Genomic DNA, 21,365 nt, shown 5'->3' with positions numbered 1-21,365 from the left:
TCTTTGGTTCAAGGCATTGGCTCCTAAACCCCCTTTTTTAAAGTGTAAACACTCCTGGGATACATTATGTCACTGCCTGCCATCAAACAGTCTAATATGAATGTATATTCAAGATTAGTGATGTTATAACTTCATTGTGACAAAGGAACTGTACGTATATTATCTTCTTGTTGTTCAGTTGTTTCAGTTATGCCTGACTGTACATGACAATTTCAAGTTTTCTGGGCAAAGAATACTGGAGTGGTTTGCCATTTCTTTTTCCAGCTCATTTTGCAGATGAGGAAACTGAGGTAAACAAGGTTAACTGACCTGCCTAGGATCACATTTGCCTAGGGCAGATTTGAATTCAGGAAGATGAGTCTCCCTGATCCCAAACCCAGTGCTCTATCCATCGCACCACCTTCTGCCCCATGTATTATCTTTCTTTATCCCTATAAGATAATACATTATCTTACTTAATTTTTATGATATTCTTGGGAGGTACTTCATATTTCTATTAAAATTATCATCAACATCATCATCAGTTTGCAGATGAAAAAACAGTTCAGAAAGGTCAATCATCAATAAGTATTTGTTAAGTGCCTACCATGAGCCAGACACATGGTATGTCAGATGCTAGGGATACAATAACAAACCTTTAACAGTCCCCTGACCTCGGAGGGTTCACATTCTATTAGAAGAAACATCATGTGTACAAATAAGGACACAACAAATAAATATAAGGTCATTCCAGTAGCTGAGGGAATCAGGTAAAGCCTTCAGGAGAGGGTAGCATTTGAGTTGAGTTTTAAATGAACATGGGAAAGATAAGCGGGCATTAGTGAAGAGGGTATATGCATTCTAGGCCCTAAGTACAACCTATACAAGGATAAGCAACTTACCCAAGGTCACACAGTTTGTAAGTGGCAGAACAGGCCTTAGGCCCATGTTTCTGATTAGTTAGTAATCTAGAAATGTCCTGAGAGAATGAGAGACAAGATAGAGGTGTGTGATGAGGAATTCTGAAAGGAAATCCTCTGATGATAAAGATTTGCTGGGGTGAGCAAGTGAGTTATATCTGGAAGAGGAATCAGAGTAGGACCCCTGGGAAACTAGGAGTTAGCACAAAAGTCCAGGGTACCTGGGGACAGGTGGACCATCAGAGAAAATAAGAGAAAGGACCCACTTTGCCAATCCCTAGATATATGATTTAGAGCTGAAAGGAACCTTAGAGGTCAGCTAATCCAACCTCTTCCTTCCATAGCCCAAAGGGGCTAAGTGACTGATGAGAATCAGCATATTAAAGCTAATATAGCACTAGCCTTGGAATCAAAAAGATCCGAGTTTGAATCCTACCTCAGACACCTGCTAGCTATGAGCTCTTGCCTTAACCACTCTGGGTCTCTCTTTTCCCATCTGTAAAATGACTCCCAAAGGCCCTTCTGAATGCAATATGCATTATGACTCCACCATCTGCACTGCTTGGTTTGGGCTCTACCGTCATCATGCCTCCCCACGCTTACCTCTCGGAGCAAGCTCATCACCAGGAAACTCAACATTGCCAGAGTCTGATCCAGCTTTGTTACTCACACCTCCTTAGTACCCTCAGTTGTTTCTGCTCCTCTGATGGGAAGGCTAGAAAAGCAAAGGACTATTACCAAGGCCTCCCTTTAAAGAGGGCTCAAAGGCATGGCCAACTCTTGATTTCCCACCAGGGAACATCTTGGAAGCTACTGCACCATCATCATGCTCCTGTGCTAGATACCTTCTTCTCCCTCACTTTCCTCTTTCCAGCTTCCTTCTGTGTATTTTCTTCTGTCATTAGACTAAAGCTCCTTGAGGGCAGAGATTATCCTTTCCCTTTTTTGTATCCCCCATGTTTAGTACAGTGCTTGGCACATAATGGCTGTTTGTCCTTTGTTCTCAGAGAAGACCTGGACATAAGGAGGTGAAGCCATGACAGTTTTTTTTTTCCTTAAGGACAATCATGGGCACTTAATAAATGTTGATTTTGTTTTGTTTTGGTTTGGGTTTTTTTTGGCTAGGCAATGGGGTTAAGTGATTTGCCCAAGGTCACCCAGCTAGTTAGTGTCAAGTATCTGAGTCTGGATTTGAACTCAGGTCTTCCGGATTCCAAGGTCAAAGCTCTATCCATTGCTCCACCTAGCTGCCCCATAAATGTTGACCATATTGTATTGGACCATATTGTATTACCCTATGGTCATGATGGCATCAGCAAAGATACCCCAGCAAAACACACATGGCAGAGGCAGGTTTCACTTAACCTTAGTCTTCCAAGTAGAAACTCTGTTCTCCTCCTCAGTTTTCTCTTGCATCACGTAATGAAAGCATGCAAAATTTCACTGAAAGTCCCAAGATACACCCTGCTGGTAAATTCATATAACATTAGAATACTTACATGTATATTCAAGCATGAATCCTGCCTCTGTCATCTACCTACACCACAGTAGCCCCCCAAAGAGAAGTTACCTTGCTCTATTTGGCAGTTGGCTGTGAGTAAGAGCTATTGTATCCCCAAATCAAAACTCTCCAGAATATGAAGTCATCAAAATCTGTCCCATTTGCCTAATGGCTTCCCTTGCTAAGCTATCTGCCCCTTTATCCATCATATTAGTACCACTACCTGCCTGCAGCTCATCTGAGTGCTTGTGTTAATAGCTAGGTGGCACAATAGATTTAGAGTAGGGAAGTTTTTGTTGTTCAGTCATGTCTGACTCTTCATGACCCCATTTGGGGTTTTCTTGGCAAAGATATTGGAGTGGTTTGCCATTTCTTTCTCCAGCTCATTTTACAGATGAGGAAACTAAGGCAAACAGGGTGAAGTGACTTGCTCAGGGTCATGCAGGTAGGAAATGTCTGAGGCCACATTTGAATTCAGGAAGATGAGCCTTTGTGATTCCAGGCCAGGCAGTCCATCCACTGTGTCCCCTAGCCCACTCCAGAATAGAGAAGACTTGAAGTTTAAATACTGCCTCAGACACTAATTAGTTGTGTGACCTGGAGAAGTCACTTCACCCTGTTTGCCTCAATTTCCTCATCTGTAAAATAAGAGGTTGGACTTAATGACACATAAGATTTGTCCCCTACCACTTAGATTTGTGATTCTATCATTTCTTGTTGATATATGATTTACACTTATCCACATTATTTCGCTGCCTCATATACTTATTAGGGGTGTGTCCCAAAGCAAAGCAATTCACTTAACCTCTCTCAGACTCAGGTACCTCACTGGTAAAATGGGGGTAACAGCCTCTGTTTCACAGCGGAAACAAATTTGTGAGGAACAAATAAGATAACCTGTCAAACACATTGCAAACCTTAAAACACTGTATAAATACTGTTATTTTTGTGCTTCCTTGAAAACAAGTTTACACCCTACTGACCCTGGAGGATACATCTAAGATTTCCAAAAGCAGAGAATGAGGAACAGAGGAATTTCAGGCATGGGGAATGAGCAAAGATATGAGGGGGGAAAATAACCACTAAACATATAGAGGGATGGCTATATATAAAATACTTCGCAAATCTTAAAGCACTTTATAAATGCTGGCTGTCATCAGCATCCCTCTCATCACTACAGCACTGTATGTGTGGTGACTGGTATAAGATAAGCCTGGACACATGGGAAAGCAGCAGAATTGGGATGCACCTGGACTAAGAAAATTGGGACCTTATTCAGGAAGAAGAGAACCATTGATGGGTTCTGAGCCCAAGAGTGACATGATGAGATTCCAGATTAAAATTTTAAGAGTGTTTTACCCAGAGTTCCACGAGCTCATTCTTGTTTTTGACATTTAGACATATGCATTTTAAATATAAATGGTTTCCTCTGTAATTTGATGTGTTTCATTTTATGAGCTTAATAACATTACTCTGAGAAGTGATCCATTGACCACATTAAATTGCCAAAACGGTCCATGACATAACAAAGGTTGAGAACCTGGGAGTAAATGAATGACCTGAATTGCCACTTTCCAAGCTTTTTTTTTAACATATGCATTCACTGAATAGGCTGAGCTGGAGGTGGAAAGCAAAGGGGGTGGGGGTGGGGAGAGGGGAAAGGTGGCTTGAGGCAAGAGGAACAGGGGAAGAAAGGAACAGGGTGAGGACCTATCAGTCAAGGACCAACTGCTGAATGGGACTCCCTGAACAGGCCACTCCATGTGGTGAAATGGAAAATAAAGAACATGGTCGATGAGGCTGCCCTTGGGGACAGTCTCTACCCAGGGAGAGGCATCTGTGTGGTTTTCAGAAGGGACAGTCAGAATCTGTGTGGTCTGGTCGTGGCATTGTGCACAGACTCATTTCCCGCCCCTCACTAAACTGGTCTCAAAATCCCTTTTCATACTTACACTATCTGTAGCTTCTCATTCAATGGATGTTTTCTGGTGCCTCCAAAAGAAAGGAGAAAGTGAAGCTTTCCTTTTTATGTGTACACACTAATTGATCATTACATTTGTAAGCTATTCTGATCTCTCTTACATATTCTCTTGGGCCTTACTAAAGAGGCAAACAACCATTGAGGGGCAGGGGCAGGGGCCGGCCCCATTATTTTCAACTCTAAGACCCCACACCAAGCAGAGCCATGCTCCCAGCCTAGCCAGCAGGCATACACATGGCTCCCTCTGGATCCCATTAACCTTACTCTGGGATTGGCTACAGGAAGTTCATTGGGGAGTGAGGTGTGACCCTGCTTTTCTAGCCCCAGGACTCCCTCCCTCTTTCCTATTCAACCATGGCTGTCTAGGGAACTTTCAGACCCAGATGCTAGAATAGCATAATGGCTACCTCAAAAAGAAACATGTGATTCCCACCCCCCAATACAAAATTTACATACAGATAGGAATTAATCAAGAGTAACAAACAATACATCCCCCCTACCTGCCCCAACTCTCACACATATAAAATAATTCCCTGCCCAGAAATTTTCTAGCAAAATAAGCTAAATTTTTTTTGGCATGGGAAGAAGAAAAAAAAACCTCATAAACTTGTTTAAATGCAAATGACATTAGATCGTGTCTATTTCTATGATGGCACACTGGATAGCGAGTGAAACTTAGTGGAACAGTCGCCTAGTTCAGGATTCTGAACCAACGGTATATCTCAAGGTTAGATAGGGAGTCATGAGCTCAACCCCAAAGGTGTATTACAGATTTTCAAACGTCAGAGCTTCCACCTCCCTTCCACTTGCAAGCTCCAGGGTTAAAAGGAGCAGACCATGAAAAATCCTCATTAAGGTAATGGCTTCTGTGCAAGTCTATTAAATGTGCTCTCTCTTTTTCCCCCTGCTGCATCAAAACTGCGGCCAGTCTTCTGGTGTCACTGGTGAAACCTGCTGTTTGAGAAGTACAACCACTGGGGTGAGGTGTTGGAGGCAACACTGTCTAATTAAAGTAGCAGTGACCTGACAGAAATGTCTTCTTTACAACAGCAGCCTCCAGCATTGTTTAGAAAATCTCCCTGATGCATTGTTTGCATTGTGTGTGTGTGTGTGTGTGTGTGTGTGTGTGTGTGTGTGTGAGAGAGAGAGAGAGAGAGAGAGAAAGAGAGAGAGAGAGAGAGAGAGAGAGAGAGAGAGAGAGAGAGAGAGAGAGAGAGGTATGAGAAGTATTTTTTAAAAGCTTCTTCCATGTGCCAGGGAAAGAAGGAAGGAAGGAAGGAAGGAAGGAAGGAAGGAAGGAAGGAAGGAAGGAAGGAAGGAAGGAAGGAAGGAAGGAAGGAAGGAAGGAAGGAAGGAAGGAAGGAAGGAAGGAAGGAAGGAAAATAGAGAGGCAGAGAGAGGGGGAAAAGAGAAATTCAACAACTCCAGTGAAGGACTGTCAATAATTTAGCACTAGAAAACACTTTTTGATATTCATTAAATAGAGACCATTAAACATTTTCAGCTTTCCAAAGGGTATTAGCAGGCCATCAGAGGCAAACAGGATTCAGAACTCCAAAACATGTTATGAATTCAATCCTTAGGCTTTCTTATTAAATGGTTCACAAGAAAGTTGTTATACATGCTCCTGAACCTTGACTGGCCACTCCAGGATCCTCTCATCATCCGCTCTAGAACCTGCAAGCTCTAGCATGAGGAAGATGAGGGTACAGTGGTGTTGAGAAGGAGAAAATTGATAATAGCCTAACTCTTCTGTCCTCCAAATCAGGGGCTATAGGAAAATTGGCCACAGCTCACATCAATCAATAAGCATAAGTTAAGCATCTACTATGTGCCAAGTATTACCCACAGTTGCCCCCCTTGGACTCATAATCAAAATGTAAAGATGGAAAGAACATTTAACTTCATCTAATCTAACCTCATTTTACAGAAGAAACTGACACAGGGAAATCAAATGTCTTGCTCAAGGTCACAAAGTAACTCTGGTTTGAAAATTGAAAGGTGAGTTATTAACATAGGATGTCCCAAAAGTCAAAACACTCTGTGTATATCCATAGTTGGATCAAAATGAATCCCAGAGTAGCAAAAATGAATGTGTCTAATCAATTTCACTCACGTTTATTATGTGTTAAATGCAGAGTTATAAAGACAAAAGTCCCTGCCCTTAAGAAGCTTCCATTCTTCCAGGCAATTGTGACTGAACTTTGCTCTACTTCTCACATGCAGTCAATCCACTATCAAAACAAGCTACAGAAAGAAGGTACTAGTATTTCTTTCCCATACAATAAATAATAAAAGGAGGGATGAAAAAAACACAATGAGTCTGTTGTTGCCTACCAAGACACAAAGTCCCTAAGGATACATACAGAAAGAAGAATTACATTCAACCTGAATATTATACAATTATATTATCAGGACTTCCCTAAATTGTAATTCTTCATGAGAAAGAATAAAATCACCCCTCTGTTTTTTGGTATACTTAACCCAATTTTAGGTACATGGGTAGTAATAAGTCTATAGCCAAAAGTACAAAAGAATTAATTTTATTTAGATTCATCTAAAGAACCAATTTTAGATCCTACTGACTGTAGATTTGATTGTAGTTTCCTTGTGAACAGAGATCCTGTCTTGTACTTCTTTAATTATTAAATACAAAATAAGATGAAATGATCTTGTGTTTATTATATATCTACCTACCTTTGCATATGCTATCTTCCCAAGTGGATTGTCAGATCCTTAAGCACAGGGATGTTCACTTTTTTCTTTTTGTATGTATATCTATCAGTGATTAGCCTATAGTACACTTAGTACATGTCGATTAACTGATCAATGCTTGAGCCCAGTGCTGGACATACTCTAGGTATTCAATAAATAATTATGAAGTAATTTGAGCTAGTTTTTGTTTTATTATTTATTTGGAAAATAGAGCCAATCGTCTCTAGGTTTTGTTATCGTTGTTGGGTTGTGGTTAAGTTGGGATGGGGGTGGCGATGAGCAGTGGAAAAGCCCCATCTGTTTAGAGAACTCTTTAGCAACAATCAAATGTAGACCCTGTCAGGCCTCCTGCTCAGTCCTTACATTTCCTATGCCTACCTATTCTGTTCACTCTTTTCTCCCCTCCCAGTTACCTTTTAGAGGTCATGAGTCCCTTCATTCTCACTAAAGCTCTTCTCTTATTTAGAGTCTTATAAGAAGGGATAACTGCGATCTTAGAGTTCAGTTATGACCTGGAAAAGTGAGAAAGTGAAAAACTGTAACATATTAGTCACCAGGCCTTCTCCCTGAGTGGCTGATTCTACTGATGAGAAAACAAGCTTTGACTCCCATTACCTACGTGGTGCCCAGGCAAGGATGGTAGAGTGTTAGGGAATCTATTCCAACTCACACCCCAGGCATTTAGCCCAAACTGATTATCAGTCAGGGTAAGGATAGTGTCTCTGTGTGTGAAATGCTCATCCCTATAAAGAAAATTCATCTTACCGAGGCACTGAGACTTCATTGGGTAACTTGCTATCCAAAAATTTTATGAATAACAATTCATTATTATAAGCGCTCTAATAAATCCTAGTGAATGAATGGACAAATCGTTCTGCTCTTTGATAAAACTGATAAAACAAACAAACAAACAAACAAAAAGAGACTTTCCATTTAGTAGTGAGAAAGCCTGGAACTTCAATAATTTTTTAAAAAATCTGTAAACCTGGCAGAGTGGTTAATAAATGCCTTGCAGTGACTTGCACAATTAGATTCTCAATAAGTACTTGTAAATGAATAAAAATGAATTAAAGTATTAATTAAGGTAAACAGATTTTAAAATGCAGAAACTATACAATATTAAAATTAACTATATAACTAGGGTAATTATAAGTAAATTCATTGAAGATTTTAGGGAATTAGGAAATATTCTGGTAACAATTCAAAAAATAACATTTCTAGAAATAAGTCATACTTCATGAGATCTTTATTCCATCAGTGGTAAAAAACTTAGCTAAGATCATTGGGAGTAATATGGTTATATCAGATTCATTTCTGTTTCAAAAAGAGAATCACAAATCCAAACACTGAAGAGATTTCAGAAATAATTTAGCCTACTGCTTATTTAATCCCATCTATAAAATTTCCAAGAAGTGGTTTTCCAGCCTCTTTTTGGTGACACCTACTGAAAAGGAACTCATTACTTCTAGGGGGCAGTCTGTTCCATTTGGGGAAAGCTCTAAGAATTTTTTCTCTGGTGTTTACCCCAAACTGGAAACCCACATAAAGGGAACCTCTACATTTCCCTCCCTCATACTTATACAAATTACCATGGTAATACAAATTACCATGCCACTCACATGTGGCATTAGTGCTCCTCCCCAAAGGAAGTCATCAACTCCCCTTAAAAGCAATCACATTCACAAGGCTCAAATCTCAAAATAGACATATTTATAAATTAAAAGATACCAAAAAGGATTCACATTTAAGCTCATAGAATCAAGAGAACTTTTCATACATCCAAAGGGACCTGTATAATATATTCTGTCCTAGGTTGGGCCACCACATCAAGGTAAGAGGTGAGGGTCTGTTCCTCTAAGGTAGCATATTCCTCTGAAGTTGCTTTGTCTGAGCATCTGTTCTGCTTATAGGTCTCCTCTAGGCATTGCTCCCTCACTGGACTTCACTGCTGTGCTACAGCTCCACAAGCAGGTATTATGGGTCTTGATACCTTCTCTCCCTCCTAGTCCTCTCTCAGATTGCATTATACACATCTGCTTTGCTGCTATCCACGGTTTTGTTCTCCTTCAACAGAAGGTATTCATTACCTCTTCTCCAGGTGAGCATTCTTCTAGCAGTTAGCCTGTGTAGGGCTTTCCCTAGCACCTTTGCAGAAAGATATTTTAAACTTTTCTTCCTTCATTTTTTCTCCTCTGAAATAGAGTAGTTCTATGACAAAAATTGTTACTTTCCTCCTGGCTTTGGAGGGAAGGGGGCACCTAAGTATTATACAAGACCAAAAGTGTCACTGGACCTGGGATTTCAATGATGTGGGGGATTCCTGATAAGGAAACTCCCTCTCTCAATGTAGATCAGCAATCCTTCCACAACTTAAAATATGAGAGTTTTGAGGTTAAGTAACTTGCCAGGATCACACAGACAAAAAGCATCCTATATAGACTTTGAGCCCAGGTCTTCCTGACTCAAAGGTCAACTCTATCACTATAAATGGTATTCTTCTTTTAATACCATCAAGATCTGATTAGCTTCATTGAAAGCCATAAGAGACCCTATGTTTTCAATCCACTAGGACTCACAGGTTTTTTCCTTGTAAACTGATTTCTAGTCACCTCTGCCCCTACCCTATGCTTGGCTCTGAACATGGAGCCTGAAAGTTTGTATCTTAATTTTAACATGCCAAAGTGCTTTTCTATCTATGATCAAATTATGTCCTCATAAAATCCTTTATATAAGTGAAACAGGAGTTAATCCCATTTTAGATGGGCAAAGCTGAGGCCCAGCAAAGGTATGTAAATTGCTAAAATTAATTCTGCTAGACAATGGCAAAGCTAGCCTGGAATTGAGAGTTAGTTTCCTGATTCCCTGGGTAATATTCTTGCCACAAATACATATCATTTTTTTTGTTCCTAGAAAATAGTCTCAATTTATCCTTCCACATTCAAGACCAGAACCACTGGTAAAGAAAATGAAATATAAACAGTTTAGTTTGGTATACTCAGCACTGGAATGTAAATCTCAAACTTCAAGTTATTTATTCTGGCTAAATCAATCACCTCTCTCTGATTCACCTCTAAAATCTGAGTAATAATGACAACAAACAGTATAAAGAGAGCTGGCTATAAAGAAAGGAGATCTGAATTCAAATCCCAACTCTATCCCTTACTACCTGAAGCTGGGCAAAGTCACAACTTCTCTGGACTTCAGATGCTCTTATGTGAAAAGTGATAGGTTTTGGCCACATGCCCTGGAAAGTCTTTAAATCTATAATCCTGTGGCCTCACTAGGGTGTCATAAAGCTACAATTAGACAGCAGATATAAAATCTCCTCCTATGTGTCAGTAACAGAGAAATTCAAGGCATAAGATAAAATAATTATACTGTATATCAACTGCTTATCAATAAGGAAGACAAGAAGTTTCTGCTTTATGCCATGTCTGAGTCATACAACAACATAAGCTCAGGAAAACTACAATTTTGTTCAAGCTAGATACAGTTATCCAGTTACTGTGGCATAAACAGGTGGTATGTGAATTATTCCATCTACTTCCTCCACCATCCTCTCTCAGATGAAATTGTCAAGAACAAAGTTGGAGTTTTCATTCGCAGACCCTTTTCCCTTCTAGTCAGAAGTGCTGGTTTCACACAATGAATTGCTTTTCATATCATTCTTGAGTGCTGGGTGGTCTCTCACAAAATATGCTAACAAAATAAGACCAAGTCTAGAGACCTGTCATTCCTGTCCGAGCAGGTGGCAGATCCCAGAAGGTCAGAAATACGCCATTGTCTCACTGACATTAGACTGTCAAAGCCCATTTCCTATAGCTCCATAGCTAGGAGTAGTAAAAGTTAGCATACGAGTATTGGAAATAGGGCTAAAAAAAAAAAGAAGAAGCTATCCTTTGCAGTCGAAAGATCAGTTATAAGATGAATAAAAAAAAGGACTAGCTTTTTATATAGCAATTCGATAATAAGAAATTTGTGAACAGGGATTTGCTGTTAGCTTAGCTTCAAGTTTTAGCTGTTATATATTAATTATAAACCAGCCAGTCAATCCTTTAATCTTTCTGGGCCTCAGTTTCCAAGAGCTAGACCAGGTGACCTCTGTGGTCCATTCTAGCTGTAGGCCATGTTTTTGCCATTCACCTTGTCAGTGCTGCACCCTCTAAACCAGAACTCCCGAGACCATCCCTTGGACAAGTTTAAACTACTGAGTTTGGACCTCCTGCCCTAGGAGCCCATTGTCCTGATTGGCAAGTCTACTCTATTTAGGCAGCCCCAGATCCAATCAGATTCACCTCAATCTTTTCTATTTTCTCACTTGGGTATTTGTATACCCATCATTTAGCACAGAGTCTAGCATATCATAATTCCTCAAATGCTTTTCAATTCATGCATTCATTCATTTCTATGATTTCAATAACATTAAAAGGCTTAACATGTGTGTGTGTATGTGTATACATATATTAGATAGATAGATAGATAGATAGATAGATAGATAGATAGATAGATATAAGCTCAAGAGTTCAAATAAATATCCTTCAATACTTTTCAGCCTTACAATCCCAATACTCACATTGATACAGCATCTTAAGGATTATGAGACACTTTCTTCAAATGACCTTCTATGAAGTTCTTAGGTTCTATGAATAATATCATTCCCATTTTATAGCCAAGCAAACTGAATCTTTGAGAAGTCAAATGACTTGTCCATGGTCACTGAGCTAGTAAGTGTTGGAGCTTGGATTTGAACTCAGTTCTCCTGGCTCTAGGTCAAACACTCTTTCTTTTCTTCATCTCTACCATGAATCATGGGATTTCAGAGCTTAAAAGGGCTACAGAGTATACCTAATCTTACACTATCTTTTTATAGATGAGGAAAGAGAACTTAAGAAACAAAATGCCTTACCTCAGGTCACAGAGCTACTTAGTGGTATTTTGTCTCACTTCCAGTCCAATGTTGTTCCTATATTGTCTGTGAATTTTTTTAATCAAGCTAACAATAAATATTAGAAATCACTACCTTAACAATTATTCTTTTTCATTTCTTTAACCTTTTTCTTTGAAAGTTTCCTCATATTTAACAGGTAAAATTAGCATCACTCACAATGTGCCAAGAAGAAACTATTACTCATCTACAGTTGGTGCCTACTTGGTAGGATTCATTGATAAACATTTGTACTTCAATGTTTCAATTTTCCCCTACTTCACCCACACAGGGCATTGGTAGCAAATAGCTATATATTTTTCTTTTATCACTTCCTTGCCCTTTGTGTGAAGATAAGAGAAGCAGAGGAGAGGAGGGTAAAGGGAAGGGAATTGATGTATATAAAAAGAGTATAGAACATGGCAATGGTAGAAGAGTCCACCATTGAGTTTCATTTCCATCATTTCTCATGATATCCTAAACTCAAGCCACGGGCACATGGGAGAAAAGCAGAAAGTCAGTTTCCTAGGAGACAGTATGGCCCAGGGGGTGATACTACTGAAAGAAGAAAAAAAGAAATATGGAGAAGGACAGCATGAGGGGTGAGGAAAGAGGAACAGATGCAACCAAGAATGTCCCAAGAGCAAAAGCAACAGCTTTGGCTGTCGAGCTGGTGGCAGAACATTCCCCAGGCACATGGAGCAAAGAGAGGTAATATCCTGGCTATAGCATTATGGAGCCTAATAGGCAATTGGAACAGAAATACTGATGGTACCTCTACTAAAGCTTCCAGCCTTCCATTCCATGTTCAGAAAGATTCAATCAAGGCTATTATTAGTATCATAAGTGTTTGGAAGAGTTTGAGACCCAAATTATTTTGGGAAGAAAAAAGATGACACATTTTGTAATTTCTACCCTGAATATTTTTCTATGTTTTTATAAGCCTTAGCTTGCTAGCAGATGGAGAACCGAATACCCTAGATGTGCTAACTTCAGAAGTTCACCAAGTTATCTGGGTTGGGGCAATGGGAGCCATAGAGGTTATTAATTATTGAGAATCCCCACAACACAAACTTGGACCGTCATGCTAGAGGAGACTTTCTGATAAACTGGGTCACATTTTGAAAAGCAAGATTTATCCTAGAGCAGACTCAGGGATGCCAAGAATTAAAAATGAAATTGTGGCACAAAAGAGAAGAAACGTCACAATGAATTGAATGTAAACTCCCCCACTGATATAAGACCCTTGTATACTTTGATGCTAGAATACATATCAACACTTTAAAAATGCCTGTCACTCCTGTCCCCTCCCAGCCACATCTTGGCCACCTATTCAGAGGGGCCATATGCCTTGTGTCAAGAAACTATACAATTAGCTCTTCAAAAGCTTCATGCTATTTCTGTGTGTTAGATCTAGAAATGAGTCCATTATAAAACATCGGAGTACAGAAATATTTCATTTTGACATTAATAATGATAATAATACATAATTTGTCTTTGATTCCAATTGCCATAAACAACTTTTTTCAGAGATTGTCTTTTTCCTAATACCCCTGTGAGGTAAATAGTAAGATGTTATTACCTCCATTTTACAGAAGGAACAAAAGACAGCAGGGTTTCATAACTCAATCAAGGTCATAAAATGTTTCTGCTGAACTGTAACTAGCTCAGTTCCTGACTCCCAACTGAGTTACCCATCCACAAAGCTACCATGCCTGTACTTTTACTCTTCATTGATATTTATTCATTCACTTTGCAAAACAATAGGGAAAAAAAAAGGCCTTTTCTGGTCAGTAGCCTTAGGCTCTTCTTGGTAATGTAAATGAATTTCTATTAAATGCTCTGCCTTCAGGTTGGCATTCTATTCTGGGCGCATTTTACCAAAACACTTTTACTGATATTGGCCACCATGATTTATGGCAAAGGTAAAGTCCAAGGTAACAAAAACAAAAACACTATGAGACTCACTGGGCTGTGTGTGTGTGTGTTTTTTTTAAAGTAATAATCATTGGCTAAAAACTCAATATTGAAGGGCCTATCAATGTATCACCTATCACAACTCTTAGCCTAAATCCATGAACCAAGTTTTCTATTTGACCCACACTGTACCTCTGTGAGAGAGCTTCTGCAAGATGGTCCTTAGATGCTCAAGAACTGGGGGTGAAACTTCATATTGGTATATGTCCATCAAAGGCTCCTGCTGCTGGCATCTTCCAAACACTCCATCTGTGGGGGGAAAGGAGGTAGCAGAGGGAGGGAAGAAAGAGAAAAAGACATTTCATTTACTGAAAGGAAGAAACATATACTTACACGTGCATTATATCTAATTATAGATGGTAATAAGGCTTTGGAATCTGGCTTTAAAAAGTCATCAAAGAACAATTAGCATTCTGAAGTGGTTAGGAGACTCTTTAAAAATAAAATAATACAATAATATGTCATAGAAAGCATGAAGTTGAAAAAGAAAATACAATTTACTAATGCATTAAGATGTGACTTTTTTTTTAAACCTCTCCCACCTTCATTTTGCTTTCTTTCTTCCTCTCCCCATTCTTTTTGTAATTTCCTTTCTCTGGCTTTCTTTCTTTTTTGTTAATGTGAGTTTTCACTTTCTGACAATTTGGTAACAAAAAAAAAAAAAAAGAAAGAAAAAGCAATACCATCCAGCGCCTGCATCTCAAATGAAAAGCAGAGCACCCAGAAAATATAAATATTAATTTGCAGAAGCCATGAGGATTTGTTGAAATATTTTTAATGCATACACTGTGTGTTAGGCTCTAGTAAATGAGGGCTGAATCAGTAATGGCCAGTGAAGGCTTATTCAAGTAGGCTTTCTAATGAATGCAATAAAAGAGAGCTGCTCACGGAACAATGAGATATTAATGGGGCCTAATTTATTTAGCTCTATTCCATTTGTCTAAAATGACAGACTCTTCTCATCAACGTCCTTTCAAACCACACCTTCTAATTAATTTAGGCCCTAATTAGTCTTTATTTGGCGAATTGTTCATTTGGAGACAAGCTTCCTGTGGGGGGTTCAAACATTCAAATTACCTTCCTTTCTTGCACACAAAAGGCTAATTCAGTGACTAGGTGCTTCACACACAGCTCGGCCATCTGCAGTGTTAGGTCTTGGGTGGGAAGGGAGGGGGGAAAATGGTTTCCTTTTATTGTTCACCCTAGTTTTACTACATACAGTGTAGCCAAAGAAAGCCATTCAAACGCAACAAGTTTAATTAGCAGAAACACATTCTGCCTAGTGCCAGGTTGACTCAGTAATTACTGGTCTAATATCACATATATGCTCAAGACCAAGGCTCCACCTGATTAGCAGAAAATAGCCTTAAGTACTGCAAGCATCTCATTGATTTCTATGGGACTTTGCCGAGCCTAAAGAATATGGGAAGACAACTGGCCCAGCTGCTCAAAGAAGGCAGACAATGGTCATGCAATAGATGATAAACCTAGCACCATTTCCTTTTTCTATGCAGGGTTACACAGAATTGTGCAATTCATACAACTACCTCATTGAAATTAATGCAACAGCTAAATAAAAACAGAATATTGGCCCATAGTACTTGGAGAGAGAGAAGGGGAGAGAGAGAGAGAGAGAGAGAGAGAGAGAGAGAGAGAGAGAGAGAGAGAGAGAGCCAGTGCACAGGGCCTCTTTTTCTCCCCATTCTGTAGTGAGCTGCACAGCCTGGTAAGCATGTATAGACAAAATTAATTTCTTAGTTGGGTTCCTCCCCCACCCCACCCTTTGTATAGGAAAGAACTAATCTATAGGTGTGTTTAAATATATGTATGCATGTTCTTGTTAGAAACAACTTAAATTGCACCAAAATATTTGAATTTATTTTCCCAGATAAGAGAGATAATAACTGATGATTTTATAATGCTTTGGGCTTTCAAAAAAATAGTTTTTCCTTGTGATTACTATCAAAGGCTTGCTCCGTGAAGCACCTTTCAATTTAAACCAGTCTACCCTAATGATCCAGTCACTTATTTAAGCCTGGTGCCACATGAATCAGCCTAGAAACTGGATCAAAATTACCATGCATCTAGTATGTCCAATAGTCATGGGATGAATCAGAGTATCAACGTTGTTTTAAAAAAATGAACAAAAAAAGTGGGAAGAAATATGGCTGCTATTTTGAAACACATTCCCTCATCCCATCGAAGAACTTTTTTCAAAGGAACCATTCCAGACCATCACAATTTGTTTACCAAAACATATAAAGTATCTGATAATTAATCCACCACTTTTGGTTTCTCCAACTCTGACTATGCCACTGTGACCTTGGTTGCTTTATATAATGCAGTGAATATGTCTGGGGGGTGGGGGGGAAGGTTATTGGATTTCTAATAACTATCTGCTAAAGCATGAATGGGGAGGTAAGACAGGTGGCTCAGGGAAAAGAGCAATGAGGCTGGAATCAGGAAGACCCAAGTTCAAATTTGGCCTCAGACGCTTACTAGCTGTGTGACTCTAAGAAAGTCACTTAACCTCTGGTTGTCTTAATCCACTGGAGAAGGAAATGACGAACCACTCTAGTATCTTTGCCAAGAAAATCCTATGGACATTAATTGTCCATGTGGTCATGAAGAATTGGACATGATTGAACAACAACAAAGAATGAATGGAAATAAACAAATATATCATGCATTTTTCATTCTTTAAAAAAAAATGTGTAACAAAAAAGCTGATGAATCAGACTTGTATTAGAGAAATAGTCATTCTCCAAAGAATGTCATCAATTTTATAAGGCCTGTCATGAAATTTTGGATTGTTATGCTATACCAAGGCTAGGGATTGGGGTAAGGTGATTTCATTCATATAGGAAAAGTCTTCTAGGTGATATTATCATTTACCTATTCTCCCGTGCCTGAAAACTTCATGTTTTCTCTGACTTTTCCTTCTCTTTCTCCTCTCACATGCAGTCACTTGCCAAGTCCTGTGATTCCAATTCCTAAAATATCTTGTATCTGTTCATCTCTATTTTATTTCCATTGCTACCACCCTAGTAAATACCCTCCTTATCATGTCCCCATAGTCAACGGCCTCTACCAATGTAGGTCAGGACCTTCTCTACAACATATTATCTTAGCGAATTGCCTAGAGACCAGAGAAGTTGAGTCACTTGCTCAGGGTCAAACATCTTGCATGTGTAAGAGAGGGTTGTGAAAATAGGTCCTCTTGGCTTTGAGACTGGCTCTCTATCCACTATGCCATGCTTTATCCAATGCCATCACAGATCAAGAAAAATTTGTAATTAGTTTTATATAATGTAAATTTTACTTAGTCTGCATAGTATGACAGTCACAAAATTAACAAAATTTAACTATTACCTATATTCACTAACTTCAAAATATATCAACCTTTGAACTTGAAAAGATCTTTCAACAAAGCTAGTTCTTCTTATTGAAGGAAAACTGCAAGAATATGAGTCTCCTGATGCTTCATCCTATTGCTAATTTAAACATTCAGTGTTCCACAATTTCTCATGGCAAAGCATACTGTTCCATGAGCAAAAAAAAGGGTTGAGAACTACTACCCTATACCCACATTTCCAATTGCCTACAGGCTCTCCTTCTGGATGCCCCACCTGAACCTCAAACTCAGCTTGCCCAGAATTCAACTATTACCACTGTAGGAAACCTGTTCTTCCTTCTGACTACTTGATTCCCATCATTACTATCATTCACCCACTCCCTTTTATCTGAAGCCTTGATGTTTTCTTTGAATTTCGCCCTCTTTTGCCTCTCATATCCAATCTTTTACCAAATGTTGTTAATTCCATCACCCATAAACTCTCATATTTGTCAGCCTCCTCCCTTTACCATAACTACAACCACAGTAAAAGTGCTCATTACCAGTTGCCCAGAGGCAGTTGCTTCTTAACTGGTCATAGGATCATACATTTAGACTAGACAGTATTTCAGAAGCCATCTAAATAAACCCCCTTATTTTACAGATGAAGAAACTGAAGCAAGAATGGCTACTGATGAGGAGGAGGAGGATGGTTAACACTTATTAAGGTCTACAAAGTTCTTTACATATTTTAGCATCTTCAGTTCATTGACTTGCCAGAGATCACAAAGGCATCAAGTAGTAAAGGAAAGAAAAACACAGGTGCTCTGAATCCAGTCAATTCTGTTTCCTTTATGTACTTGTGCCCCTCCAAATCATCCATTCAGGCTGATTCCAGATCTTCCTTATGTAAAGATCTGGTCAGGCTATTTCACCCACTCAAAAACCCTTTACTTGCTCACTATTGCCTACTGGCCAAAATTCCCCTTTCCTCCAGGCTTCTACAATCTGGTCCCTCCCCACAATAAACTATTCCCCTCTCCATAATCTGTGTTCCCACCAAACAGCACTAATTGTCATCTGCTGCCCTTATCCTTCCCTTTCCTACCTCTCTGCTTTTGTTTCTGCTGTTCCTTCTGCCTAAAGGTCTTACTTTCCCATCCCTTTACAAATTCCTTCCTCTCTTAACATCAGACTCAGAAATCAACTCTTCCAGAAGATTTCTCTGATTCCTAAAGTGTGTAAGAACATTTCTCTTCTTGGACTTCATGTAGAACTTTGCTCAAGCTTCTCATATACTTTTCTCATATATATTATGAGAATATAATATTCTCATATCATAGTTATTTAGGGTTGTACCAACTTAGTGTATCTCACATTACAATGATCTGCACAGATCTTAATCAGTAACTTAGTTTCAATGTGCTTAGTAGAACAGTCTCTGAAAGTCTGATTTGAAGTGTTCAGCATTGGTAGCTAGGTGGCACAGTAGATAGAATACTGGGCCTGGAGTCAGGAAAACCTGAGTTCAAATCCAATCTCAGACACTTACTTATTTTATAACCCAGTCAAACCACCTAGTCTCTGTTTTGCCTCAGTTTACTCAACTATAAAATAAGGGTAATAAAAGCACTTACCTTCCAGGGTTGTTGTGAGGATCAAATGAGATAATATTTGCAAAAAAAGGTTAGCGCAGTGCCTGGCACATAAGTACTATATAAAGGTTTATTCTCTTTCCCTTCTCTCTCCTGGAAGAGGTGGCATTTGAGCAGAGTCTTAAAGGAAGCCAGAGACTGTAAGAGTCAGAGGTTGGGAGGAAGAGCATTCCAGGCAAGAGGGAAAGTCAATCCAGAGGTACTGAGAAGGGAAATGAAGTGCTGTATACAAGAAACAGCAGAGTTCTTTCTGCTCTACCAAATTTCCCTGGTACACAGCACTTCCCCCTTCTCCCTTTACCATTACCTACATGGAAAAAGAAACCTTCCTTCACCTCTCCCTAGTCCTTTTGACCAGGGAGGCACAGTGAAAAAAAAATGGTGGATTTCACCATTGGAGTCCTACCTCTCACTGGGATTATGTAACATTGTATACCATTTAGCCTCTCAGCCCTCAGTTTCCTCACCCATAAAATGAGGGTATTACATTTGATGACATCTAGAGTCCTTTCTAGCTCTGAATCTATGTTCTTATGATAGCGCCATTATTAAGAGGCAAAGAAACTCCTAACTCATTTTTTGCTCAGACATCTCTAGCCTACAGCATGCATCTCAAACTCCTAATGAATTATTTGAATTTGCTCCTTAATATAGAACACATCCCTAACTGCCTTCTACCACTCACTGCTAGAAAAATCCGTGTCCTCAACAGTTGGCACCTATATAATTCTTGGAATCAAAAGGTCCTATATTCTTTATAAGGCCCTTTACTACTTTATCAATTCATTCTGTGTGTGCATGTGCGTGTACACAAAGAGAGAGAATCTTTATAGATATCTATATTTATCTATCTATAGATACATATTTTGAAGGGCTCAGCTCAGGAAATACAACCTAAAACTGTAAGAGCTCAGCCCCAAAGTATAAGGCTTGAAATCCTGGGAGTCATAGAAAAATAGAGTGGTGTTTCCTTGGTTACAGTGAAATGGCTATCTACACAGGGCAGGTGAGACAATAAAATCTCAGAGGTAACCCTGTCTCCCCCAACCTTCAATCTTCTCCACCAAGCCTGCTCTTAAGAAGCCAGCAAACAGATCACACCAATGATTAACTTGAGCTCCACCTTTTTCTTTATGTATGCAGTTACCACTGATCCACAATCCATACACCCCGAATACAAATCCTTGCAGAATTTAACATTTTAAAAAATAATCACCAACTTTTTTTCATTAGCAATGATGCCAAGAATAAGCAGTTACCATGCTTCACCTTGGGATATGTATTTGAACGCTTGAATTCTGGAGTTGGAAGCAGATGAGTATAATAATAAAGCAGTGACTTTAGAGTCAAAGGACCTATGTCATTTATAACTTCTGTGGTCCTAGACAAGTCATTCAACCTTTCTAGACCTTGGTGTCCTCATTTATAAAATAAGGGGGGTTGGACTAGAGAACTTCTAAGGTCCTCAGGAATAAACCTATGATCCTTTCACCCTAGAACTGAGTTGTACACAAACAACACTGGAGGGCATTTAGGCGCTATATTGTCAAAACCTACATCTTAACAAGGATCTTCTCTCTAATGTACTCAGCAAATAAATGTATCCAGCTTTTGCTAAAAATCTCTAGTTAGGGAAAAGCCACTGTCTCCCAAGGCGACTCATTTCCTTTTTGCACAGCTCTAATCATTAAGAAATTTTGGAAATGTAAATCTGCCTCTTTAGAACTTCTGCCTGCTACCCCCAGTTTATGCCCTGAGAACCCAAACAGAACAAGTCTAATTTCCTTCCAGGGAAAGGTTCTTCAAATACTTTAAGACAGTCATTGTGGCTTTACTAAGGTGAAGAGTGTTTATCTTAAAATCAAGAAGATAATGGGGGCAGTTAGGTGGCACAGTGGATAGAGCACTGGCCCTAGAATCAAGAGGACCTGAGTTCAAATCCAGCCTCAGACACATAACACTCCCTAGCTGTGTGACCCCGGGCAAGTCATTTAATCCCATTGCCTAGCCAAAAAAAAAAAATCAAATTCTACATTACATACTTACTAGCTATGTTACCTTGGGCAAGATATTTAATAACACTCAGCCTCATCTTGCTTATCTCTAAAATGGACATGATACTAGCACCTATCTCAAAGAGTGATTGTAAGAATCAAATGTGATAATATACATAAAGCACTTTGAAAGCTTTAAAATCCAATGTAAATACTAGTTATTATTAATATTAGCATTTTCCAGACTAATATTCCCACTTTCTCCTACTATGTTTTATATGGCATGAACTAAATAAAGGCTCTTCTCCATGCTGGTTGACCTTCTTGGGATGGTCTCCAGCCCCTTTGTCCCTATGTATAGTATGAAGAGGGCAGAGAACAGCCA

The 21,365-nt window shown here is 39.2% G+C and overlaps 1 protein-coding gene across 1 annotated transcript in view; it reads right to left on the bottom strand.

The window, feature by feature from the left end:
- The window catches only part of PTPRN2 (protein tyrosine phosphatase receptor type N2), a gene marked incomplete at its 5' end in the record, with an annotated part of 1,499,790 nt that overhangs the window by 1,067,656 nt on the left and 410,769 nt on the right, over window positions 1-21,365 (bottom strand). Inside the window, one exon of the mRNA XM_078149736.1 lies at window positions 14,130-14,246. Within this exon, the coding sequence (XP_078005862.1) occupies window positions 14,130-14,246 (117 nt within the window). The remainder of the gene's footprint in view (window positions 1-14,129; window positions 14,247-21,365) is intronic.

The sequence above is a fragment of the Phascolarctos cinereus genome, unplaced genomic scaffold (genome assembly GCF_003287225.1).
Source record: "Phascolarctos cinereus isolate Bilbo 61053 unplaced genomic scaffold, phaCin_HiC Scaffold_1;HRSCAF=81, whole genome shotgun sequence".
Taxonomy (NCBI): Eukaryota; Metazoa; Chordata; class Mammalia; order Diprotodontia; family Phascolarctidae; genus Phascolarctos; species Phascolarctos cinereus.
The sequence above is the reverse complement of the archived record's forward strand: the minus strand, read 5'-3'. Positions and strand labels throughout refer to the sequence as shown.